The sequence below is a fragment of the Halyomorpha halys genome, unplaced genomic scaffold (assembly GCF_000696795.3).
Source record: "Halyomorpha halys isolate HHAL.00 unplaced genomic scaffold, Hhal_1.1 Scaffold58.1, whole genome shotgun sequence".
Lineage (NCBI taxonomy): Eukaryota > Metazoa > Arthropoda > Insecta > Hemiptera > Pentatomidae > Halyomorpha > Halyomorpha halys.
The window spans coordinates 2770540-2796745 of NW_027110919.1; the positions used below are offsets into that span (position 1 = coordinate 2770540).

General features: G+C 30.5%; 4 protein-coding genes across 11 annotated transcripts in view; 1 reads left to right on the top strand and 3 right to left on the bottom strand.

Annotated features, from left to right (window-relative positions):
• The window catches only part of LOC106692470 (casein kinase I), a 12672-nt gene extending 10180 nt beyond the window's left edge, over positions 1-2492 (bottom strand). The window contains exons 1-3 of one of the 7 annotated variants that reach the window (XM_067049037.1): positions 2123-2492; positions 1687-1878; positions 577-606 (exon numbers count right to left, since the gene is read on the bottom strand). In XM_067049037.1, coding sequence (XP_066905138.1) covers positions 577-606; positions 1687-1878; positions 2123-2158 — 258 coding nt within the window. In that variant the 5' untranslated portion in view covers positions 2159-2492. The other 6 variants (XM_014438427.2, XM_024360316.1, XM_067049038.1 and 3 more) reach the window with 6 other exon arrangements.
• A 4259-nt stretch (positions 2493-6751) lies between these two features.
• Positions 6752-7190, bottom strand: LOC106692482 (cytochrome b-c1 complex subunit 6, mitochondrial). The gene has a single exon (XM_014438448.2). The coding sequence runs from the start codon at positions 7128-7130 to the stop codon at positions 6870-6872; it is 261 nt and encodes an 86-aa protein (XP_014293934.1). The 5' UTR covers positions 7131-7190; the 3' UTR covers positions 6752-6869.
• Positions 7191-7295: 105 nt separating this feature from the next.
• LOC106692480 (probable isocitrate dehydrogenase [NAD] subunit beta, mitochondrial) lies at positions 7296-14551 on the top strand. Of its 2 annotated transcripts, none has more exons than XM_014438445.3 (9): positions 7296-7449; positions 7629-7703; positions 7784-7888; positions 8980-9096; positions 9175-9381; positions 12365-12529; positions 13774-13983; positions 14093-14248; positions 14344-14551. In XM_014438445.3, the coding sequence occupies exons 1-9, from the start codon at positions 7408-7410 to the stop codon at positions 14425-14427; spliced, it is 1161 nt and encodes a 386-aa protein (XP_014293931.1). In that variant the 5' UTR covers positions 7296-7407; the 3' UTR covers positions 14428-14551. The 2 variants fall into 2 exon arrangements, with proteins under 2 accessions (XP_014293931.1, XP_014293932.1); XM_014438446.2 differs by lacking the exon at positions 7296-7449 and adding an exon at positions 7485-7538.
• Positions 14552-15676: 1125 nt separating this feature from the next.
• Positions 15677-26206, bottom strand: part of LOC106692483 (retinol dehydrogenase 14) — a 49847-nt gene continuing 39317 nt past the window's right edge. Inside the window, exons 3-8 of the mRNA XM_067049042.1 lie at positions 20873-20965; positions 18590-18829; positions 17993-18175; positions 17577-17686; positions 16069-16158; positions 15677-15867 (exon numbers count right to left, since the gene is read on the bottom strand). Coding sequence (XP_066905143.1) covers positions 15766-15867; positions 16069-16158; positions 17577-17686; positions 17993-18175; positions 18590-18829; positions 20873-20965 — 818 coding nt within the window. The 3' untranslated portion in view covers positions 15677-15765. The remainder of the gene's footprint in view (positions 15868-16068; positions 16159-17576; positions 17687-17992; positions 18176-18589; positions 18830-20872; positions 20966-26206) is intronic.

Consider the following 26206-nt stretch of genomic DNA (forward strand, 5'->3'; position numbering starts at 1 on the left):
TATATATTTTTTTTTTAAATAATACTAGACATCCGAAATTCATTGAGCACGGGTGTGTGTGTGCAAAGATATAGAACTCACAAGCATGGGAAAATAGGCTTTTGTCCGATTTCGGGGGAAGAAGTCGAAGAGGGGATGAGAAATAAATTTCGACACTTAAATATTTCAAAAACATGAGATGTATTCATTTTCACTATTTCTCAAAAACTCACTTCTCCTGTCATTTCATTTACTGCTAAATATATCTTACTACGGAAGCCGTTCGCAAGGTGGTATAAAATTTTAAATTTATGGCCAACTATCAGTTCAACGCCTTTAGGAAATCCTATTTTCAATTTATCAAGTATTTCCATGTTTCCTAGTTATCTAATGAATGATCTTAAAGTCATTACATTACATTATTATTAAAAGAATTATGCTACAACAGATGATTTATTATTCCTCTATTAAACGTACATACATAAGTTAATGGCTATTATAACGAAACATAAACTTTTTTTTTTATTATCATATGGCTAATAAAGTGAATTCATGTTATTCCTAAAAAGTAAATAAACAGATACATAATATGCTTACCGATTGATCTATTTTCTCCAAATTCTTGAGCTAAAACAAATAAATTCTTAAATGACTTACAGTACAATTGTAACAGTTATGAACTCAATCCATTGATCCTACAAAAATAAATTAGCCAACAAACCTTTTATTTAAATTATTCATTGGAGTGATCATGTTGGTTCTCCATATTCATTCATACAGAGACATATCTTGCTTATAATATTTACTTACCATACATTTATCAAATTAATTTGTAAATTACAATGATAAATAACTAACTAAAAAATAGAACTGATTCTGCAACAGAGCTGCCGATTTTCCCGCACTAAATATACCCGCTCAGCTTCTTGAAAACACCTTTACCAAACGCGTATAACATGTTATACCTGACAAATACCCGTCACTCTACTCGCTCTTGGAAAATCTGTAATTGTATGATTTTTATGTCGCACTGGCTCTGGCGTGATAGTTGATAGTACAATAATGCTAGTGAAGCGACTGTAACATTAACTATTATTAACCAAAAGTCTTTGGTACTTCAAGCTAACACATGACTATTTTAGGTTGAATGCAAACATTTATTCGCAGAAGTAGAAATTCGTAGTTACACACAGGAATCGTACAAATAGTTTAGCTGGTTCTAGATATAGTACGCAATGTTCAGTTGATGGTGTCTCTCCTACCAGAATAGCAACAGACGGTGGATTAATATAGCTACTTTGAATCAAGGCACATCTGACAAAAAACAAATATTTGACGTATTCCATAGATTGTACCCCGGATTGTAGTTACCTTAAACCATACAAGCTTCGAGTTGGTCTATAGAAGGACCACAGAAGAAACTCCCATCTATCGTAATATGTACGGACTACTCTCAATTCAAGATAAAACCAAAACTTTTTATTTTTGTCAGATGCGTCACTATTGTAGCAAAGTAGCGTTATGGTCAAATATATGACGTCCTCAAAAATGGAGAAAAAAATTTAGGGATGAATATGGTACTGGACATCGAAAGAGCCTCTCCATATATGTGTAAATAAAAACATATTTTATGAGACTGTCGGAGTTAACTAACATGAATAAAAGTAAAAGTTTAATTTTTACTCTATAAACTTTTGAATTTCTTACCTCCTCGAATTTAGGTATTATTTCAGCGAGGTAAACGACACCGAAAGATCCACTTCCAAGTATCTTGTTCAACTTATATTTGTACCTCGTATTTGTTTCTATTACTTCGAAGTCGAGATCAAATGCAGGCTTAGCTGCATTTTTGTGTACCGATCTCAACCTGTTCTTGTTCATTCTATCAACGTCTTCTTTCTAATGGGCATTGTAGATTTACTAATAACCAAACTTTGACATGATCACATTTAAGTCATAAACACTAATACTCATTGAACATATGTTACCATTTATGGATGAGACTGTGAATTCATTATCAATTTTAATTACTTTCGTAAGAATTTTTTATATTATTTTCTTCCAATTGGATCATAACCAAATTTTAAAAACTTAAAACTCACCCTACTTATATAGACATTATTAAAACTGGTAAATTACGCACATAAATTTCATATTTGTAGTTATGAGTGAATAACATCTGCCTTAATGACAATTCGTTAAGAAAAATATGTCACTGCCTTCATTCAATGGTAGCACATTTGATTAAAAAAAAGGAACGATTTTTTTAGACGGAGGTTACTTTGAGCCAGTAGGGCGGCTTTGGCAGTAGGAGAGGAAGTAAGAAGGGGTGCCTTCCGAACCCTGGTGAAGAAAGTAGTTCGTCTAAAGGCCCGTCTTGGGAAAACATCAAGTTAAAAATCAAATCAATACATTTTATTGTGTCACATGTAGCACTATTTAAGCAATATGTGCACGTTTTAGGATAATTGGAAAAGCCGATAATTTGCCATTTAAAGACAGTGCAAACGTTTTTAAAGATCAAATTCGACAACAAACGAATTTACAATTTATGGAATCACCCAAGAATCGTATGTTTTAAAAACAAAAACAAACTTTAACGTTTTCATAAGGAATTCTGTTAATCCGATTTGATTTATGATTTTAAGAAGTATATTTTCAGAAATAATACAATTTAGTCAAATTATTTAGTGTACAAAACATCAACAATAATTTACAAAGACTAATCTGTAAAGTTTAAAAAAATATTTATTCCATTTCCAGTGCTGAGTAACTTATATATGACTGATTTATTAATATTTTCAGGAGATATTATAGTTTCTAAAATTTATTATATTTTATTTTATAGTTTTTAATATTTTTTATGGTACTAGTTTACCTCAGCTGAAGTAAACTTTTACCATTTTTATAATTAAACAGACTGATCTAGAACAAATCATTGTATAAATGTAGCTCTATACCGTAACTTAGGCATATTGGTATTGGTAACTGGTGGGGAGAACTTGTCCCACAGGTCTAGTGGTCCTTTTTGCCAACCCCCGATGGCTACCTGGTATTTGTTATCAGGAACTAACCAAGGAGGGAGTGTCAAGATTTATTTCTCAGGGCCACTGAGAAATAAATATTAACTACCACAGGTCGGAATCGAACCCAAAACATTCCGAAGTAGGTGCTCTGGGACCCATGCCCCAACACCCATCCCTATACTTAGGCATACACATCACTTTGTTTGACAAATGGATTTTGAATGGTCAAGATGGTATTTACTTATACATCACTTTGAACTGAAAACTATCAGTATAGGATTTCCATGGGGGAAACTAGTAGTTGTAAGATATAGTATTTGGAAGATGTCTGAATTATCTTTAAAAGTTACTTTATTTAGAAATTAGAGAAATCCTTGAAGCCAGAAATTTTTTGAAAAATGAATGAACTTTTTTCATAATTACAATTCCCAGTAATGCTTATTTTTCTTCCTCTCCAATCTTCTAAAATTTTAGAAGATTAGAAGTTGGGTATTCTATATGCTATCAAAAATAAGTACAAATACAATAATTATTAATGTTTTTCGCTGTCAGATATGTCTAAGATCAGATCAATCATTAGCACATTTCTTTCCTTCTAGCAGAAAGGATCAGCAAAATGGGTTCAATCAGGATAAAATTTGACCAATAAATAAAGTGTATTATAGATTATTAATCTTTTATGATAATGTAGTTTTCCAATCTTAGGATGGTTATAATATTGAAAAGAAAACAGTCAATCCAATCCATAAACTTTGAGGATGATTTGAGATACTCAATGATGAAAGATAATTCTTTTTATTTACAGAACCTAAATTTGTTTATTTTATTTGTAAACATGCAGCTATCCAAGTTTACTTATTGTAATCAATAATTGAGGCATTCACCTATAAAACATGGTCACTGAAATTTTTTATGAAATGAAGTTTTTGGCATCATTGACTTTTTTAAAGCTGATTTTAAAAATTGTAAGAGTGAAAGTTGAAGATAAAAAATATTAATTAATAAACATTTTAACATTATAAAAGTTTTCATTTTATCAGTATCCACGTTTTGTGTCTGAACGCCTCTATTGACAAATGAACTTAATTCCAATTTGTGATAAATTATTATTTTTGGTAATTTTAAACCAAGAGATATAATCCTGACTTTGACTGTCATCAAATTAAGAAAAATTATAACCTACTAAAACCTGTAGCACTTAAAACAATTTTTCAGCACACAGTTTAATTTATTACATTTTTAAAATTATTGTTTATCAGAATGAATTTCAATTTATTTATCACTGGACCCCTGCCTCCAATTTAACTAAGTTCTAGGTTTTTTCATTACAATTAATTTGATGAGCAATTATGTATGAAATTTAAATTTACAACTAGGTAGAGTTGATATGAGCTCGTATTTTAATTTCAAGAACATGAGTTTCATATAACTGTAAGTTGACACAGTGATGCAGCCACAGATCATATCAGTACTGAGATTTTGTCTTAAATCAGAGATGTCATAAGCACTGACCCTCGACAGAAATGAGACAACTGTCATCAGTAACAGAGTTCCTAATTACCCCTACACCTCAGTATTGAAGGACCCTCTTCAGAAGAAGGTTCAACCATGTTAAAAGTGTTCTTTGGTGGTTGCCTATGTTCCATTCTTGTTTTATTTGTACCTATTATAAAAAATGAAGACATTTACGATGAAAATTATGATCATGAAACTGAGTATGACAATAGCACCGAAGAATATGATACTCAAGGAAGAAATGAACAACTGATAAGCGAGCTAAGGCCAGTTTACCCAGTAAATCATTACTTTGGTTCAGGTAATTATGAATATTTGTATTTAATTATAATTAAATACTTTATACTCAAAACTACCTCTGTTATGATAATTGATAAAATCAAAAATATAGTTCATTACGCTTGTTCATTTTCAATTGTTCACAAACATTGTTAAAGTCACAAAAATAATAATCTAAAGATTTTTTAAAAATTTTCTCAACTAAAATAAAAAAACATTTTAGATTGCAATATAAATGAAGATAAGCATCATTCTTTTATAATCATATTTTTATTATTACATACTACTTATGTTTTTATTATAAAAAATGTATTTACTCTTTTTGTAAATACTTTACCTCTTTTTTAAACATGAAAGTTTAATGTGCCTGTCATAACATATTTTTGTCATATCATCAAATTTTCTTTTTAAAATCATTTTTGATTAAAATGATGTTGCATACACACTGAAATAGATAAAAGGAAGATCAGTCATTGACTAGACATAGTAAAGTATGAGTTAATGAAGCTCCTTACAGAGATTTTATCTGCTTTGATAAGGTATATTGCATTGACATGGGTGGATCTACATGATATTATATCATAGCTTTTCTTTCTTTACCTCAGAGTTACCACAAGGAATGGAGGTTTAGCCTCAGTCCATTTTCTCCAATTGTCACAATAATCAGCTTTCCTCTATAAATGGAAGTTAGCAATAATTCTGGATTGCTTATACAAATTCAATATTTTTTTAAAAATGAAAAAAAAAAAAGGCTACTATAATTTATTTACAGGATACTTGTTTGAAAGGGAAAATTGGCTTATCATCCTTCTAGAATAACCCTCTAAAACTTGAAGTAAATGAGGCATATATAATAATACCGGAGTTGTCAGTAAGTAAAGGAGATGCCTTTACTCCTAAACCTATTGTGAAGTTCAATCAAAATATCAATTCATGGATAACCATTTTAAAGTTTAGTGCAATAATTCAGTTCGAGCAAGAAAACTAAGATCTAGATCTTCCTATCCAATCCCAAACAGCCATAAACTATGGAATTTGTTTATTTGGTTCGATACCTTCAAGTTCTTTCACTACCATAGAAATGGCGGTTATACTTCAGGTTATTAATCTAGCCACTGTGAAGATTGAGATTTGTTATGTGGGTCTGCCACAAAATTAATCAGTTTATTATTTTTGTAAATTTGGATTTTTAATTTATATTTAATTGGTTTTAATATTTATAAATAATGAATAGGCATAAGTTCATAGGACAATACATGAGAATACCATACAATCGTTTAAAAAACAAAAAAAAAAATAAAATTACATGATAATAAAATGCACCTTCTAATATTTTGTAGTTTATTTCAGGTCCACAGAACAATCTTCAAGAACTACTTAATTACGAGAGACCATATAAGAGACCAGGGCTAAAAAAGCGAAGAATACTAAAGAAAAAAGGATATAAGTTCATTGTGCCATTGCTTTTAAGTGTACTGACTAAGATAGCTAATTTTTTACCTGTAGCAAAACTTACACTTCTAGTACTCTTTACACTTGTACTATTTTCTAAAAAAGCCTTACTAGTAAGTATAGGCTCATTAATATTAGTGATTTATGACAACTTTTACAATAAAAGGCACAAAGGTACAAATACAGTGAAAGATAGAGCAAGCACTGTCCCAACAGTGGATCAGGGATCGTTGGTGGAAACTGATTTGGAAGAAGGATGGTGGGGTCGAGATGAAACTAGACCTCAAAGATTTGACTATCCACAAGATATTAAAAAAAATAATGGCAGAAAATGGTGGGCACCCCAGATAAACCTCAGAAGGAAATTACAGGATCTCAAACCACTAAATGATGATAGTAAAGTGATAGAAGATGAGTTAGTATTAAATAAATTTATATACTCATAAAAAGAAAATTGAGGTTTCTGCTCACTACGAAACTAGATTAAAATTAAAAAAGACTCAGCAAGACAAATAAATTTATTATTTCGGCAATTATTTAACTTAATTACAGTGAATTGTATTTACATTTGACTAACAGTTAAAAGCTACAAATTTAAAAACAACCGTCTTAGAACATTCACTTCAGCTTGGAAAATATGTCTTTGGCTACACAGTGATCAACACAGTGAACAAAGTCGATGAGTTCTTCGAGGCAAGTTTCAGTAGTCTGAGATCTTGAACTAACCCTTTCGTTACAAGAGTCTAATTTATCCTTATATTTCGTACATTTCTCACCACATTCCTCCTTAAGAACCACTTGAGGGTCTACCAACTCGTCCTCGTCATCTTGAGCCTTAACAGAAGGGACGATTTGAGAGAAAAAATTGAAGAAAGACATTGTAGCTATCAGATAGCAAAGATAGATCACGTTGGGAGGTTAGACTGAAAAAAACAGCTGTTCATAAAATAAGTTACACTAATGCCAACCTAAATTTTCAAATATTTTAGTAGTTTTTGTTTGTATGGACATTATTCGATAAAAATGTTTATTTTATATATTGATATATTTTAATTTGTTAGATCGTTATATTTTCAAATAAATGAATTTGCATTCATTAACCTTGCTTCATTTCAAAGCACCTTTAATCTTGCTATCAACGAAATAGTTCTTGAACATGGCTCTAATAAGAAAAAATTTTCAGCAGTTACTTTCTAAGGTATTTCGTTATTTTTATTATGATTTATTTTGGATTCTCGTTCAATCTTAATGGTACATAGTATTGAAGTATTTTTACTTTCTTTGTTGGTATGTAATTCCATATCGTTAAGATCTTTTTTAATTTTTTTACCATCCATTTAGGTATTTTTATATTTTATAAAACTTTTTCCTATTAAGATTTTACAGCCATGTGCAGCTCTTACATCTCAACAGTGCAATTTCATCCATACAAATTTCCCAGTTAATTCAGAGGTATTTAAGTTTTTTACTTTTCCTGTTTTACGTAACTTGTAAATTTACTTATAGTTTGTTTTTATTTCTATGGGAATTAGTATTCACAATCTGTCGCTAGGCCAGAAGGAAGAACAAAATGCACTGTAATTCCCGGAGATGGAGTTGGACCAGAAATGATGTACTGTGTTACCGAGGTTTTTAAGGTTTGTTATTTACTTATTTCCCTTGAAAATGTTATATTGATAAATAAGAAAATGTTATATTGATTGATAATAGTTTTACTCCTACTCGTACATTTCTAATTTTCATGAAGTATGTTATATTTATTTATAAATTTATTATATTTCTGCTACCAGTTACTCAAACCTGTATAATTGTCATACCTAGTTTATTATTTTACTCTTTTGAACTTCAGGCTGCAAATGTTTACATTAACATTTTTTGCAAATCATTGAAGCTGAAGATAGTTCTTATAATTGGACATTTGAGCTAAATTAATTCATAGTAGAATGTTGTATCAGGAAATTTTAGTTGTTCTAAAAAATTTCATGACAGCAAACATTAATGGGTCCATACCGTTAGAAGCAACAACTTTTCGTACTGAAATGGTTTTTTAATAAACTTATTTCTCATTTCTTCGACAAATTATTCATTTCTGTTATTACTCTATGGAGCCTTAACCCTCAGCTTGACTAATGCATCTTAGGGTATTTATTTAACAGCTGGTATTTATTTAACTCACATTATAAATATTTTATTTATTTTTTTTAGATTGTATAATCCACTTATATATAAAGTACAGTAATTAATGCATTATATTTAATTTATGATTTTACATAAGAAGAAGGGAAATAATTTTAACTTGGTTCGACTGACCCACCATGTCGTGTTATGGGTTAAAACTAGATGATGATTTAATAGTTTTGACATTATTTAAGACAGTTTAAAGGCCTTCTGTAATTAATTTTCAAATTAACCATCACAATTTTAATCATCCACACATGAATTATACATATTGATTTCTTTGATTTTTGTTATAAAAAAAAAAAAAAAAAAAATGAAATGTCAAGTAAACTGTTGGTTACTTTGACTAATCAACTTTCAATATACCTCCTGTTTGAGTAATAATTCAATAACGGCTTGTTCATTAACAATTATTTGCAATGCCTGCATCTTTTGCAGCTATTAGAAAATTTCTGTGCCCAGTATCCTAATTTTTGGAATTTTACTGATGAATAATTTAGATTTTCATTATGAAATTTTTTTTCAGTCTAGTTTTTGTGCTTTATTTTAGGCTGCTGGAGTTCCAGTCGACTTTGAAACTTTTTTCTTTTCAGAAGTCCATGCTAGTATGAGTGCACCGTTAGATGTTGTTGCTGGTTCTATTCAACGTAATGGAATTTGTTTAAAGGTTTAAAAAGTGCTTTTATTTTATATTACCTTCCCGTTATAAATTACTTCTTTAACCAATTTTTTTTTTTTTTTTTAGGGCGCCCTTGCTACTCCTGATTATTCAAGAACTGGTGAACTTCAAACATTAAATATGAAACTTCGCAGATCACTAGATCTTTATGCAAATGTAGTACATGTCAAAACTCTTCCAGGTTTGAAACTTAGGCATGATAACATTGATGCCGTAATTATTCGTGAACAAACTGAAGGTGAATATTCAGCTCTTGAACACGAAAGTGTTAAGGTATACTTGAAGTTATTTTATTTTTTGTTTTCAGTCTTATATTTCTTAGTCTTCTTACACCTATATTTTTGTTATTATTATGAAGGATTATTTTATGACCTAACATAAATGCATAAATGTATTCATGTTTCTATTTTATACTAGCTGATCCAGCAGTGCCTGACTATTGCTAGGTTTGGACATATGTTAGATTAAACAGACTTTATTGAAAGTTTAATATCAAGTATTGTATTTAAATAAAATCGTATATTAATATCTCTATAAATAAAAACGTTAAGTTTGTTTGTTACTTATCTTGGATCTCCAAAATTTCTGAACCGATTTACATACTACTTTTTTGTAAATGTTCATTTTTTTCCTAGGAAGATTCTTAGATATTGAAATCTTTAATATATCTGGTAGAAAAAAAATTTGAACAAAATTAAACTTTATTGGCTCATAACTCAGAAAGTATACTTTTTTCCCCAAGGATATTGTATATCAATTGATTTTATTCTTTCTTAAAAATGGAAAAAAATATTTCTAATTCCTGTAAATTATTTAATAAAGATCTAGATCTTCCTATCCAATCCTAAACAGCCATAAACTATGGAATTTGTTTATTTGGTTCGATAACCTTCAAGTTCTTCCACTAGGATAGAAATGGCGGTTATACTACAGGTTACTAATCTAGCCACTGCGAAGATTGAGATTTCTTATGTGGGTCTGCCACAAAATTAACCAGTTTATTATTGGAGAAGTTTGTCGGGGGGGGGGGGGGAGTGCGGTCAGCAAAGAACAACATAAATAAACAAAACCATATTTATTTATTTTATGCTGATGTTTCGACCTGAGTTTCAGGTCTTCATCAGGGGTATAGAACAAAAGAGATAACAACAACACTGGAGATACGAAGTGTCCCTGAGTCATGAAATCAAAACATGCTGTACGACAAACTTCTCCAACCATTAATCTACGGTCAACTATCTACACCTCATTATGTAACCAGTTTATTATTTTTGTAAATTTGGACTTGCAGAAATTGTCATCATTGGAAACCATGATTTAGGAAACCATTTAGGCTCTATGTATTTTCTAGTGGTCCGAGTTGACATTGAATAGCCTAAGATTAACTATTAAAGAGGCTTCAAGTAAAGTTGGTCAACAATTAATTTTTTTTTGGAAAATGCAAATAATATTCATTTGTAGTGTTGCCTGAAATCCTCAAATATCATTTTTCAAAGAAATTAAAAATTATAAATTTTTAACTTGATTTATTTTGAGGATTTTTTTTCTACTGCTGTATTTTGTTAAGATAATCCTTCATAGCTCCTCTACATTAAAATAATTTATTTGTCTGTTATTATGGAAATTATATATCCAAGAGCTTGTTAATTTATGTTACTAAATAATCAAAATAATAATGCATATATCATTCAATAAAGACAATCTCTATATATACTCAGCCAATAGAGTTACAGAAAATATTATATATCCAAAAGCATTGTGAAATTAAATGTATTAGAAACTTGTGCTTTGGTTTTAGTTTCTTTTATATTTAGTCAATTAAATTAAATTAAATCAATTAAAGTTAGATTTTTATCTTTAGGTTACAGAGATGTTAATTACTGTTTTATTCAGTTTAGAGTTCATTGCAGTGCTTTTTGATTTCGATATTTTTGGTAACTTTATTTGATGTATATACATCCAGACTGAAAGAGGTACATTACAAAGTTTCTATTTGAGGTTATTATTTATAAAATATATACAGATCCAAAGTATAAATCTTTATTAATACAGGTCTGATTTAGATGATTTGGTTTTGTATTCTTTAGAATTTCATTCTCTTAAATGAGTAGCCGTAATATTCATGAAGATGTATAGTTTACAAATTAGCTGAGCGTCCACTGAAACCGGACTACTTATAAAAAGCAACATAGTATATAATACAGTGGTTCACAACCAGGGTTCCACAGAAACCTCTTCCAGGTGTTTCAAGAAATAATTTAGGAATGAATCATTCCATAACAGCTCAAACAGTTTTGAACCTTACCACCTCAAATTTTCTTCAATTTTGCACAGGTTTTGTGTAAGTATCCTAACCTTTCTTAGCTTTTAGTGAAAATATGGTGTTTGGCACCTTATTTGTATCAAATGATAATGTAGGGCTTCTATCATTTACCTATTTCTACCCAAAGGGTTTCGCCTGTTTCCTACTTGTACCTAAAGGGTTCTGTTGCCATAAAAATGTTGAGAACCACTGATGTAATGAATAGGGAGCCTGCCACTACGCTGCCTCACTCCACTTTACCTGTCCAGTGTCAGTGGAGAGCACTGCATTATTCATAAAACTAAATTTTTTTAAAGGATTATAAATAATTTTTTTAAACCACTTTGAGCCTGAATTTTTGGAAACCCAGCTTTATTGCACATCTATATTGTAAAGTGGAACCACTATTAATAATTTCAACTTTATAATCTAACATAGCCTCTAGGCAATGTCGTTTTTGGAATATATTGATCAATTAAGCAGTGAGAAACGCGCATTTATTACAGAAATAGATAGTTGGCTGTATGTGAATTGAGATGAAGATGATCTTGGTATGGCTCCAGAAAACAGCAATTAAAAGATAGTTTAAAACAATAAGATCTTAATCAAAAGTTTTAAACTATTTCTTAATTGTTTTCTTGAGCCTATTTTCTATTAGGGCAGAGCTTCCTATGAGGGTTATTGGTGGTATTGGGATCAAACCTTCAGCTTTCCTAAACCTTTATTATTATTTTCCTTGTGAACACTTCATGTCAAAATCTTTTATTTGTTAATATTTTTCATTATTTATGTTATTTGTATTAATGATAATCTTTATGCCATTTATTATTACTGCAAGTGATTGTAGTTCTTACTAATAAACTATTAGGTATATGTATTTTAATTATTAAACTTCAGTTATCAATTTAAAACCTATTTTTATTTTTTCAATTAAAATATTTTAATTTTTTTTAGGGAGTTGTAGAATGCTTAAAAATTGTAACAGCTGAAAAGTCTCAAAGGATAGCCAAATTTGCGTTTGATTATGCTACTAAAAACAACCGTAAGAAAGTGACAGCTGTTCATAAAGCCAATATTATGAAGTTAGGAGATGGCTTATTCTTGAGGAGTTGTCAAGAGGTAGGTACCTTTTGTTCTTTTAATGACATTTTTTCAATTTTAATGTTTCTTTTTTGTTTTTTATAATTTATGTTTAATATTTCGAAATTCTATCTTCTTTAACATTTTTCATTTTAATAGAATCTTTGTCTTACCAATAGAAAAAGCTACTTAATTATTTATTAAGTAATACTTACTTGAATAGCTTCAATGTTAGACAGGGTGACAACATTTGAGGTTTTTGGTTGACAACATAATTTATTTTTCACATTCTATAATTTTTTTAGATAGTTCCACATTCAGGCTTGTTATTTATTCTAAGGTGAAATTTAATTTGTAATACTTAAGGAGCTGAATTTATGTCTTTTATCACATTTAGAAGATGTATTAAAAATAAATATGAATTCATTTTGTCATGTGTATTTCACTGAGCTATTTTATATACTTAATCACGCTCAGTAACATTTACTCTCATGTTTCTTAAACTGAAAACCCATTGAAAAATTCATCTTACTAGTACTAAATAAAACTAATAAAAAAAAGGTACATATTAACTTATAATAAGTACATATTATTAGGTACAGGATTAAACTTGTAGAATGTATATAGCCTCTCCAAAATCTGACTAACTATTGAACTCCATTTATAGTATTTTTATATACTATATCAAGCAACATAACCTGCCTTTTCTGCCTTAAGTGGAATACTTAAGGGTTTTAACCTCAATAGGAAAAAATGAAACTTTGATATAACCATTTATTAAATCTGTGGTGAGGGGATGTGGTCAGCAAATAAACAAAAAATTATTTATTCGTGCCGACGTTTCAACCTGAATATCAGGTCTTCATCAGAGCTAAAAAAACAAAAACAAGTATAACAACCACCATTCAGAAAAAAAAAAATTATTACATAAATTAATAATCATCTTTCATTGTTATCAATCTACGACTATCTACTTCCATGGTTATTAACCAAATTTTTTATTTTCAATTCATTGTTATGTATATTTCCAAATTTATTTCTTTTAATTTTTATGTTTCTCTGAATAATGGTTCTTTTTTTTTTTTTTTTTTTTTAAGCCCTGATATTTAGGTTGAAACATCGGCATGAATAAATAATTTTTTGTTTATTTGCTGACCGCACCCTGACCATCTTCCCCACCTATTAATCTACGGCCAAATATTAACACCTCATTTATTAATTGAACTGAAATAGGGAGAAAAATGTTTTTGAATTTCTAATTTGTATGTATTTTTTACTTGCAGATATCAAAGTTATATCCTAAGATAAAATTTGAATCAATGATTGTTGACAACTGTACCATGCAGATGGTTTCTCATCCCGACCAGTTTGATGTGATGGTTATGCCTAATCTTTATGGTAACATTTTGGATAACTTGGCTTCAGGTCTCGTTGGAGGAGCTGGTATGGTGGCTGGCGCGTCTTACAGTCCTGAGTGTGTTGTGTTTGAACCGGTAAGGAAGATTATATAAGTTACATATTATTTATTTATTAAGTTTAGATATAGTTAATGTTACTTATTATTTTATTACATAATCTATTTTTCTTTATCTCTCTTCTCAGGGTGCAAGACATACATACTCAGAAGCTGTCGGTAAAAATGTAGCAAATCCAACAGCAATGCTACTTTGTGGTGCTAAAATGTTGTTCCATGTTAATCTGGCACATTATGGCGAAATGATTAAAAAAGCAATTGCCAAAGTCTTAACTGATGGGAAGGTGAGTATTTTCATGAATAATTTATAATAAATTTATAATATATAATAAACATATTGTTAAGTAAATTATTTTATTGACTTAATTGTATTTACTAGATCAAAACAAAGGATGTAGGAGGGCAGTCTACCACAAGCGAATACACCTATGCAATAATTAATAATCTCCAACTTAGTTATTAATGAACTAATAATAAGTGAATTTCATAATTGTCTATACCATTATTTATGATTTGTTTGTTATCACCTTGGCCATGTAAGATAAAATCCTGTATATAGTTTTAAATTAAATAAATTATTACCGAGATCTGATGTAAGAATTTATTGAAGAAACCTTTCCCCCCCCCCTTACTATACCATTGAATAATAACTTATGTTCTGCTTCTCTGTTTAGATAGGACAGTGGTCCCTAACTTACCCTAGTCTTTAGGCCACTAAACCAGAAATTGAACCATATATGGCCCATCCCACTCCCTAATAGGGGTAAAGTCGGAAATATTTGAAAATTAAGTTGCATTAAAGTGCATTTTGATTAGCTTTGTGCATTCACCTGTTCAAATGTTTCAGCTAGCACCTAAACATCTTGGGAGATAATTAATATAATAATTCTAATAATAAAACAGCCAAAAGATATGTGTTCCCGGACCATCCTATGGCTCTCGCTGACCACTGGTTGGGAACCATTAATATAGAATGTATCTGAATTTATATGTTGTAGCCATTTTTAAAGTCAGTAAATTTAAATTATACATTGTATTTTATTTATGAGATGATTCAGAGAATATACTCTGAGGCTAAAAAAAGACTGCTCTTGATATTTTGGCCATTGTTTCATTATACCTGAAAAACTCTTCAATTATTTGTTGTTTAGAGACATCATAATTTAATGTAGAAATGAACACCTGTGATGGTACTGATTCTCAATCATTGTGTCTTGAGATTCTTGAAGTATACTGATACTGATAACTTCCCATCACTTACAGACAATGTTGAAAATTAAGGAAACCATATTCAATAATTTGATTTTTTTTTTTATTATTGATGTGCAGATATCTTAGATATCAACCTAGTTTTGCTTGGTAAAAATAAAAATCAGCTTGAAATGATCTGAAATTTAATGCCCAAAATTCGGTTATCTTCTTAGTGGTATTTAATGTAATCTTTTATTTTTAGGTGCTATAATAAAAAAGAATATTTTGAAATCATTAATTTTTTCAAATACCATTATGCCTGTGAATGTGACCACTGTATGAAAACACATTTATGTCTTATCCTTTAAATCTAAAATTCTTTTATCAAAGCTCCATATTTTGGACTAAAGTATTACCTAACATATCTATTTTATGACTTTTCATTCCCTCAATGATGGTCAATAAAATGCATATGTTGAAACTTATAATGTAGATTGGTTTAATAATTATCTAAAACCAAATATTTGTAATGAAAACTAAATTTATTATTAATTTGTACATTAATTAAAATTATAAACACTTGTTGAATACAAATAGTTATATTTATAGTTTATATTCGAGGATCAGTTGGTTTCAGTATTAGGGCTTCAATTTTTTCCCAATACTTGGCTGCCTTGCCCATGTCTGATACATCAGATGCCAGCCCATGCTCCTGTAAAATGCCATAACAATTTTATATCATTTACTTAATTCACTGGTGACGAGAGTTGGGCAACTATGAAACTAATAGCTAAAATTGCCATGGATAGGATATTTATTTATCAGTGGTTTCTTCATGAATAAGGAAGGGTTGTATACATGCCAATTTTTGCCCATCTCTGCTGGAGACTATTCTTATATATCTTATATTTACCTTGCAGTCCATGAAGTATTTGCCATTGGCTTCATTTACTTCATCCGAGATTGCTAGATGGATTGTCGTTTGAGCACCCTCTTCTGGTGTCTGCAACAGTTAGGATAATAAATAGTGGTTTACTTTTACTTTTAAAATCTGATTGGTTTCTATTTTCTATAAGAAATCTGTATTTGTATACTATTTAATTGTATTTTTATGTTTAAACCATTACAATGGACCTTAATAGAATGATTTTGTAGTGAATTCAGATTTATATATTAAAAAAAGTATCCATGCAATGTAATAAATAAAAAAATTGAGGTAAGTGAGTTCTTAATCTTCATTTAAATAAAGAAGTAAATGGAAAGATGAAGGAATGTATCAAGCGGGTTCCATAAAAACATAATAGGTAAGGAAAGCATTGCAATCTGGTAAATATCAGGTATATCTGTTTTAGAACCTCCTGAGTCCAAAAAAAAAAAAGTTTTTGACAATGCATCTGTCTTTGTCTATGCCACACCATTTTTTCAACGAGTGGACAGATTGCAACAGGCTGTTATAGAATGGCAAGAACTTGCTCGCAAAGGAATGAGTATTAACAGCCACAATAGCAAGGTTATGACTTGTCAGAGATGAAGTGGGCAATGTAAGAATAGTGTGCAATGATGAAGTATTAGAAAAAGTGGTCTTCTATGCCTACCTAGGAACAATTTTCAATAAATCTGGTTAAATAAGCGAAGAAATGTCCAATAGAATAAATAAAGCAAATAATATTTACTACCAGATATGCAATACAATTTTGGGAAAGAGGGAGGTAGGTAAGGACATCAAGCTCCATATCTTTAAAGCAATATGTCTTCCAACACTATTATATGGCAGTGAAAGTTGATTCACTCAAGACAAGCACATGGGCAGGATTATGGCTGCTGAAATGCGATTTTTGTGAAGAATATTGGGCAAAACTAGGAGAGACAGGATAAGGAATGAAAGAATAAGAGAAGAACTTCAGATCCCCTCAGTGAAATCAGTGATTGAACACCAACAGCTCTGATGGTATGGACACGTCTTTAGAATGGGGGATGACAGAGTGCCAAGAAAATGTATGGAGGCGAAGCCGACTGGTAGGAGACCACGAGGCGGACCTAGAAGGAGCTATATGGACCATATCCAACGACTAGGTCTGGAAAGAGGAAAAACACTGGCTCAGATGAAGATGGTTGCCAGAGACCAAGATGTGTGGACCAAGTGGTTAGAGGCTCCTCCACGCTGAAAGGCACTTAAGGAGGATGAGAAAGGAGAAGAAAGTACTAAAGCAAAATTAAAATTGTTTAAAGTATTCATTAGAGGTGATAATGACTCTAGATAACTAGTGATAACTTTGTGTTAAAGGGTTCATGTAAATGAAATTTTATAATTAAAAATAAATAATATTTTTAAAATTAGGATGCAATTTAGATTAATGAACATCAAATTAAAAATAGAAATAATCCGTACATTGGATGAATAACATTAAATTGACATTTTACCTTAAAGAAAAGTTTTGCTATAATTTTTAATGGTATGTTGAGTGGGCATGGAACATTTCTCCAAATGCCAGAATCTATAAGTCCTGGGTGAAGGCAATTAGCAGTAACACCTATAGAATAAAAAGAAACAATATAATAAATCTTTGTATCATCTGACTAACTGAAATTCTACCATGACTAACTGAAATATGTACCATCTAGGTATCTACCAAAATCTCATTAATAGTAGTAGCTGTCCCTTGCCTTAACAAGGATTCAACAATAAGCAAACACATACCAAATTTGTGTCTTGACGTCATAATTTAAGGGGAAATATTTTGTTCACATTATTTCAATGAAAACAAAGCTCAACTTTCAGTGATGAGAAAGTAAAAAAAGAAAATCACTGAGGTGATGGAATGTATTTTAAAACTTACCTGTCCCTTGTAATCTATGGGCTAGTTCTAGGGAGAATAGTATGTTTGCGTATTTCGAAGAGTAGTATAGATAGGCTGGTAGCGAATTCACAGGATTAGGATTATCCAAGTTAACTTTTGCTAGCCTGTATAGCTCTGAGGCTACTGTCACAATCCGGCTTGGAGCAGATTTTTTTAATAAATCTGAAAATGATAGCTTAATTGAATTTTTTAATAGAAAGTGATGACATAAGATCAATAAGAAATGGAATTTGTATTTATGAAATAATAAATAGTTATAAATAACTTTTTTAATCATGAAAAATAGTTATGCTGTTAATGAACTGTATAACTTAGCTTTTGTCTAGTAAAAACCTAAAAATTCTATTTATGTTACATATTAGTTTGAAGTTTCATTACCTCATTTTAGTTCATAATAATAAATGATTTTATAATACATTGCATATTAAATTTAGGTATTAAAAATAAAGTTTCTCACAAAGAATGCGTACTGATAATGATAATGATTTCTAAGTTCAACTTAAGTGACTATGTTTTTCCAAAATACCAGTTATTTAACATTTAATTGTTTATAATATTAATTTAATAATGGATTACCTATGAGAAGATGTGTCAGAAGAAATGGACCAAACATATTGGTCATCATAGTCATTTCAAACCCATCCTCTGTAACCATTTTCGTGAAAGTATTAGCCGTTCCAGCATTGTGTATCAATACATCCAAGCGTGGTTCTCTCCAATTTATTTCAGTTGCAAATTCTCGAATCGATTGAACTGAACTCAGATCGAGTTTTCTTACAACAACGTTATCATTTTTAGCTTCCCTCGCTATTGTGTCTGCAAAATGAAATATTTAATTTTTGTAAAAGATAAATATCACTGAATATTGATTGAATACAAATATAATCATGGAGGGATGAAAAAAAGAGCTTGCTGAAATCTTAACAACTATACTAAATTACTAGAGTAAGTATACGAAATATAAGGCCTGCCAAGATTTATGACCAAAATGGTCATTGCCCTGCTTTGAATAAATTAGAACTTGGGTATTTCTCTGCCATATATGATATTCTATACACATTTATGTAAGCTTATACTGCGTCCAACACTTACCGTTTATTTGAAGAAATCAGTAATAATAGATGATAAATAGGGAAAATAACAAGAGAACTAGAGAGGGAGATGGATGCGGGAGTCTCCTCCACTCTTAGTGAATCAGGCCATAGTGCCGTATACACTGCTTGAGGATTCCCAGTTCTCCCTATCCCTACCAATGCCCCATGTATGATGAGGTCATCCTGTTGAAAGAACTGAGGAAGCTGGTGGACTGGAGATGTAAGTCCCTATTAGAGTATATTTTAAGCCATGATATGGAGGTTATTGATATTACCTTAGTCACTAGTTGTGTAAGTCTGATGATCTGGCATGTCTTAGATGAAGAGTTGTGCTGATAATAATGGTGTGTGTTGGATTAAATTCAACAAGAATACTACCTGGTGGAATAAGAGATTGGATTGATCGAGAGCACTCAAGAGGAGAATTTAATACTGCCACAAAATCAGGCAGTTGACATTTATAAACATGCACTAACTGAGTACAGTAAGGCTGTATAAGAAGTCAAATGAGGGGCATGGAGGAAATTTCGCAGCAATGTTAATGATGTTCCCTCCACGTTTGGAATCAACATGAACCTAGTCCCAGAGCACTTGGTTCAGAAAGTTGTGGGTTTGATTCCCACCTGGGCTAGTCAATACTTATTTCTTGACAGACTCGAGAAATGAATCTTGACATTCTCACTCTGGGGCTGTATAGGTCCTCAAATGTGGAGGACTTGAGTAAAAAAAACAAAACAAAACATGAACCTATACAGGGGCTCAGAGGGGGGAGTGCTGGGTGCTGTCATGGTGGAAGGGGGCTTCACTGATTCAGGAATGGAGGCTCTGGAGAATCTGGCATGCTAGCACTTTTTTGGATGTAGACAAATGGAGGAAAGTTAAATTAATCTCATTATTGGTAGATACACAGGTAGCAGAGATATATGGGTAGAGGCCAACAGTATTGTTAATTCTGGTAAGGTCGAATGAACAAATGAAAATCTTTTGCACCTTTTAAATCAGCTTTGGCAGCATTAAGACCTATTGTGCTTTATGCTGCTATAGTATGGTGATATAACGTTATGGTCAGCAAATCTTGGGCTCTGCTTGAGAAAATTCAAAGAATGCCTTATGATGACTGGTGCCATGTGTACCACTCCATCAATTTCAAAGCCTTAGTTCTGCATAAAGGCTTGCGAAGTGAGGAAAAAGATACAAATCCTTAATTTATGAAGGCCATGGAAATTAGTTAATGAGGATTGATAAAAATGAGGTGCTAACTATGCATTCAGATCTTCAGATTAAGAAATATAGGAACACTTACTATAGTGTTAAGATTGAAGGGATTATCCTGTAGAAACCATGCAATGGGGTAAATTGTTATGAAGACAGAGACAGACAGATAATCCAAAGAAGTAATAAATAGAAGAGAACACAATAATGAAGATAATAAATACACTGTAATTGGAGAGCTGCCCTTTTAAGATTCAGCAATTCAAAGTAACAAATTTAATTAATTTTTAGATTTTATATATTAAAAATTCTATCTTGTTTATTCTAAAACAAAATTAATTTAATCTAGAAAAAGAATATAATAACAATGTTGGTGAAGTCTGTAATATAACAGTTACAGGTCAACTTATTCTAAATAATTAAATTATTAATTTAGCTTGGAAAATTTTTATTTTATTTAATTTATCATCATAATTTTACAAATTCATGTTTTATCTTTTGAAACTTAAGAATAGGGAAAATTAGCCATTTAAATAATACATAAGAGGCTTACTCCTAACTTTGGTTGCTTCAATCATGTTCCTACAGGCCATAATTACTCTTGCTCCTCTTTTAGCCAAATCAAGGGTCGTCTCCATTCCGATCCCTACAAAGGAATAAAATAAGACAAAATTATTCATTATTTAAGGCTATACTATTAATTTTACAATAAATATGTAACAGATAGTTTTAATAAAAATATTTAATGAATTATTCTGTGTATTCTTCTTTACAGTTACTCTAAAAAACATTATAAATGTAAAAACTATGGTAACTCATATATAACATTGTGACAAGCAACTTATTTGCTATCTATATGTTATTGTAACTTTTGGATCACTTCAAAGAGCTTAGTGGGATAAAAGGATAGGTAAACTTAGAGGTCAATAGTATATGTATACACTACAGTGTTAGTGGTACATATATTATATAAAATGGGGCCTAAATTTGGAGGGATGTTGGGGATTAGTTTAAAAATGCCCCAATATCAAATTTATTAAGTATTATTCACTTAACCATATGCAAAGGTATCCTTCTTGATAAGCATGTTTCAAATAGGGCTCATTCTGTAGATATTATTTCCAAAAGACACCTAAAATTTATCACAAAATAAAAATAATAAAAAAGGGAAGAGAATACTTTGATATATAAAATTAGTTAAATCGAGGAACATTGAAAAAGTGGCTAACATTGGAAAACAGCATGAAACCAATCCTCTCCACCCTAATGTTTATAGTCTTATTCCACCTTTAAAAAGTTCACTTACAGGGACTATTGGTCAATGTAAATACGTCACAATCTCTCCAAGGTGATTATAATTCCAAAAATAGTAGGAGAGAAGGTTTTCCCAGTGCATTTGCCCTCTAAACACCAAATTAGAAACTTTGATTAAAAAAAAAATTTTTTTTTATCAAGCAATATTGAAAAATGGTGTAAATATGTTTTATACTCTATCATATGTTACAGTGATGTGTGTAACATATAGTGCCATGTACAACATATAGTGATATTATAGTGATGAATTTGGTCTAGACCATAGTCATAAGTTCTGGAATTGAGAACATAAAAGAATAAGTCTTCAGGGGAAGTATTGGTATTATATAAATTTTTATGGTGAGATGGAGATTGTAGAATCCAGTAAAGGAAAGAGTGGAGATTTTAAGAAAATTGTGACAGATTCTTTATTACTATCTCAAACTGATATTTTTTTCTTGGTTTGAAATAACCAGGGAAAACAAAATCTTTTCACAACTTAAAACTAAATTTCAAGATAATGCCTTACGTGCCTTTTGCAACTATCATTCTCATTTGGCATTGTGTACCTTTAGTTCCTGAATAGAACCTGTTTTATGAGCCCAAGGTCGCCATTGGTAGTTCCTAGCATCAAGGACCAGGGTTGATAAATTGCTCTCTCAGGAATGTCCAATGAATTGACTTTTCTTTTTCTTTCACACTTATATTATACAATAGAAAATATATTCAATTTCTAAGAGAAAATCTTAAGTTTTTCTGTTTCAATTTCATTTTATGAAATATCATTTCAATGGATTGAAGGTTTTTTTATATTTATTTCTATTTTAACTAACTGTATAAACTATACATATGCCTAACAATTCATAACGATGAACCTAATTTAGTATTTGATTTATTAACAATGTTAATGATGCTTACTAAAAGAAAAATTATGATTAGACATAGGTTGATAACTAATCATATCCATTGGTGTTTCATATAAAAAAACAAAAGCAACTATACCAAATAATATGGTCAATACAGGTTGATATTTTAGAGTGTAATATACTCAAATGGATTGTTTTGAAACAAAGCATTTTTATTATCAGTTAAAATTATATAACCCATATAGACTAGAATATTAACAATGAAACCTTTATAACTCTGATTTTAAGGCTGAACATTTATGTAGTGTTATAATTGTTATTACTTTTACCTTTTATTATTTGTCTATGTTTTTTACAATGCAATTGTAAAGACATCCTTTTCTCATATTTGAAATACTTTAATTTAATGTTTAGACTGGCAATCATGCAGTCTAGATTTAACTGTTTTTTTTTATGGCTATGCATGAATCATCAAGACATATAAGGATCATCAACTTTACCAAAATGATAGGGAATTAAAGGTTGTTCTGATGACAGAATCATAAAACAATACAAATTTATTTTAAAACCGTATTATATTGAATTGAATATTTATTTTGTATGTATAAAATAAAGAAATAACCCCATTAAAATACAATTTTTTATTTGGTTAAAAAAAAAAAACTAATTTTTAAATGTTGAAAAAGTTAAAGTGAAAAAATATTTCTTTCTTTGTTTTCATTTATAATTTTTGGAAAATTTTGAGTGAATAATTAAACAAATAAATTAGTTTGCAGCAGTCAATGGAGCAGAAGCCAATAGATTGAGGAAGCTGGTCCTTGATCTTATTATAGATTCAAAAATAAAATCAGGAACCCAGAGATACTAATAAACGGTAATCATATTGAAAAGAACTCCAAAAGTAACTGTGGCATGCGCATTCGCAGTCATGAATACTTAAATTTGGAAATATGATTTTTGAAAACTTAATAAACGATTTCCATATAAAAGAAAATTACAAAAGTAAGAATATCAAACTTTACCGTAAAACATTCGATCGAAAAAACGGAATCAAGACACCCGAAAATTTAATAAAGTTCCCCACATCGAAGAAAACTCCAAAATTAAAATGTGCATGCACGTTCTCAGAATGCAATTTAAAAAAATATAATCAGTACCCTTGAGAACATAAAAGACGATTCCCATGTTGAAGAAAACTACAAAAGTGATAATGCGCATCTGCGGTCGAAAATCCGATAAAACAAAAAGAAAGAACACCTGAAAACCCAATAAACGATCTCCACGTAAAGAAAACTATAAAAATAAAAATAATTCAAAATGCGCTTGCCCCATAAAAATCCTATCCAAAAAAGGGAATCAAGACCCTCGAAAACACAATAAACGATCTCCTATATTTATAAGACAACTGTTACTACCACCGAAAAAAAAAATCAAGAAAGGAAAGTAAGTATATAGAGCAGGAACTAACTGGTGGAACCAACGCAGATGAAGAAAAGTTGACGAAATTGTAATGGATACTACCACTACATACAATACTTAGAAAACTAATATCAAAAGAAAAACAGATCCGTAGCTGTTTAAAAGAAACATATCTCAACTTAAAACAAACAGGCAAATTTAAACAATAAAAATTATTCATAAAAGATAAACAGTCTGAAAGAACACGTGGAGTAGATACGTTGCCTCAGAAAATATCTACTATGAAAAGCAGAGATTACAAACAAAATTTGAAGTATTGGCTATTAAGATATATCTTAACGAACCTTAGACAGTATGCAACATACACCATCTCCACAGAAATTTTTTGTCAAAAATATTTAGAACATGATTAATCAGTTGTCAAAACATTTTTTTCTATTGGGTAGGTGACTTCAATGCTCACTGTACCTTGTGGGGTTTCATGCTTCCTGTTTCAAATCATAGCGGTAGAAACATGAAATTCCTTAGGAGTAATACTTTTTGCAGTTTATTTGATGCCATGTTGGGACCCTAAATATTGTCTAATTTCGATATTGTTATATCGAGAAAAATAGGTGAAAAAGGATTCAAAGGCTTCGTCAACTTTAACTTGAGACACTTGTGCAATAGACAAAGACGTATAAGGGAGTAGAGGAGGAGGATATTTCTGTAAATAGGTACTCTAGATGAGGGGTGTCAAGAGAAGGAGATTTTAATTCTCAAGCTGTCATGAACGAATGTAAATGGCTTCTTAGAAGAATATTAGTCAGATGTAGAAAAAAAAAGGTACGTCCAAGGAAATAAATCCCAAGAGGATATTGGTGTTGGGATCAAAGGAAAGGGCACATTTTATATTTTACGTTTTGAAACTAACAAAGAAAAAAAAAAGAAGAAAATATTGATGTAAAATAATTTAGAAAAATCTATGAATATGTAGAAAATGAAAATATGAATGTCGAAATAAAATGAAAATACAAAATTATGCTCCATAGAGAAAAAATGAGATATCTGGTGAATGTTTCAGGAGATATTAATATGTTGAAAATAAAAATATAAATCTTTAAATAGAATACTGAAAAAAAATACAAATAATTAATAATAAAAAATATTATGTATGATAATTAAAATAATATATAATGACAAAATACAAAGGAAAGAAAAAAAAAAAGGAATGGAGGTACCGGTAACCTATATCAGTTTAGGGCTTTAATGTCTTTTTTTTCGAAATGATTGCCATCGTCTCGCTGGCAACGAACCTTTCCGCTCACGTACTTCCACAGTCCAGCATTTCTCTTCTGCCTCATTTCCTCGCTCAGGTGAATTCTGTCGTCTGTATCCCAGTCCAGGCGTCAGTGTCATAGGGAGAAGTCCCTATTTACTTTTCTGAGGCGAATTACCTCGTCACAGACTGCCTGGCAAACGAACGGCACAATAATAGGAGGTGGTCGGGTGTCCCCTTTTCTAGGCATTTTTCTCTCCACCTAATCTAAATCTTTTACGCTGAGTTTAACGCCAAGTGCTGCACTGAGCATACTACACCTAGACCCTATGTTGGTTCATCTCTCTTTAAGGGATGCCCCTTAATTCTACGGACTTCAGCAAATCAGCTTGTTCGACCTGATTCATCTTAACTTCTTGTAGATTAATTTGCGATTTTAGCAATTTGTTTTCTGCGAACTATTCCTCTATAAATTTTTCTTGTTTTATAGCGTTTTCAATCTTTTTTTTTCAGACGCTCGCAGTTTTCAAAACCTAGATCACTTTTCTGAGTGAGTATTTGACTTCTTTAATAACCTCGGCCATCTTTAACATTTCTGCCAGAATCATAGCAGTTACCTTCTATTTAATCGATAGTCGTAGCTCGCTGCTTACTAGACAGTTTCTAAGCAAATTTTGCTTTTATTTGTAATTAAATGTTTTGATAGTATACTTCCTAATTGGGAAGTTAAATGACTCATTTTTTTAAAAAAAAATAAGTAATTTTCATCTCTGGTATGGTAATCATTTTCAAATGACAAATGAATCTTCATTCTTAGACCTCAACTCCTAAGAATAACAAAATACACAATTTGAGCAAGATTTGTCTAGCTTTGGATTAATTAAATAAAATATTGTTTTTATTGTCAGTAGACTACTTTAATTTTTACCATTAATCAGGTTTTTTACCTCAGGCTATCTCATTTCTTATTCTTTTTATTTATTCATGTTGTACCTTTTGGTGTCCAAAATACCAGTACCATATTCATTTGTACTTAACAGTACAACACAGA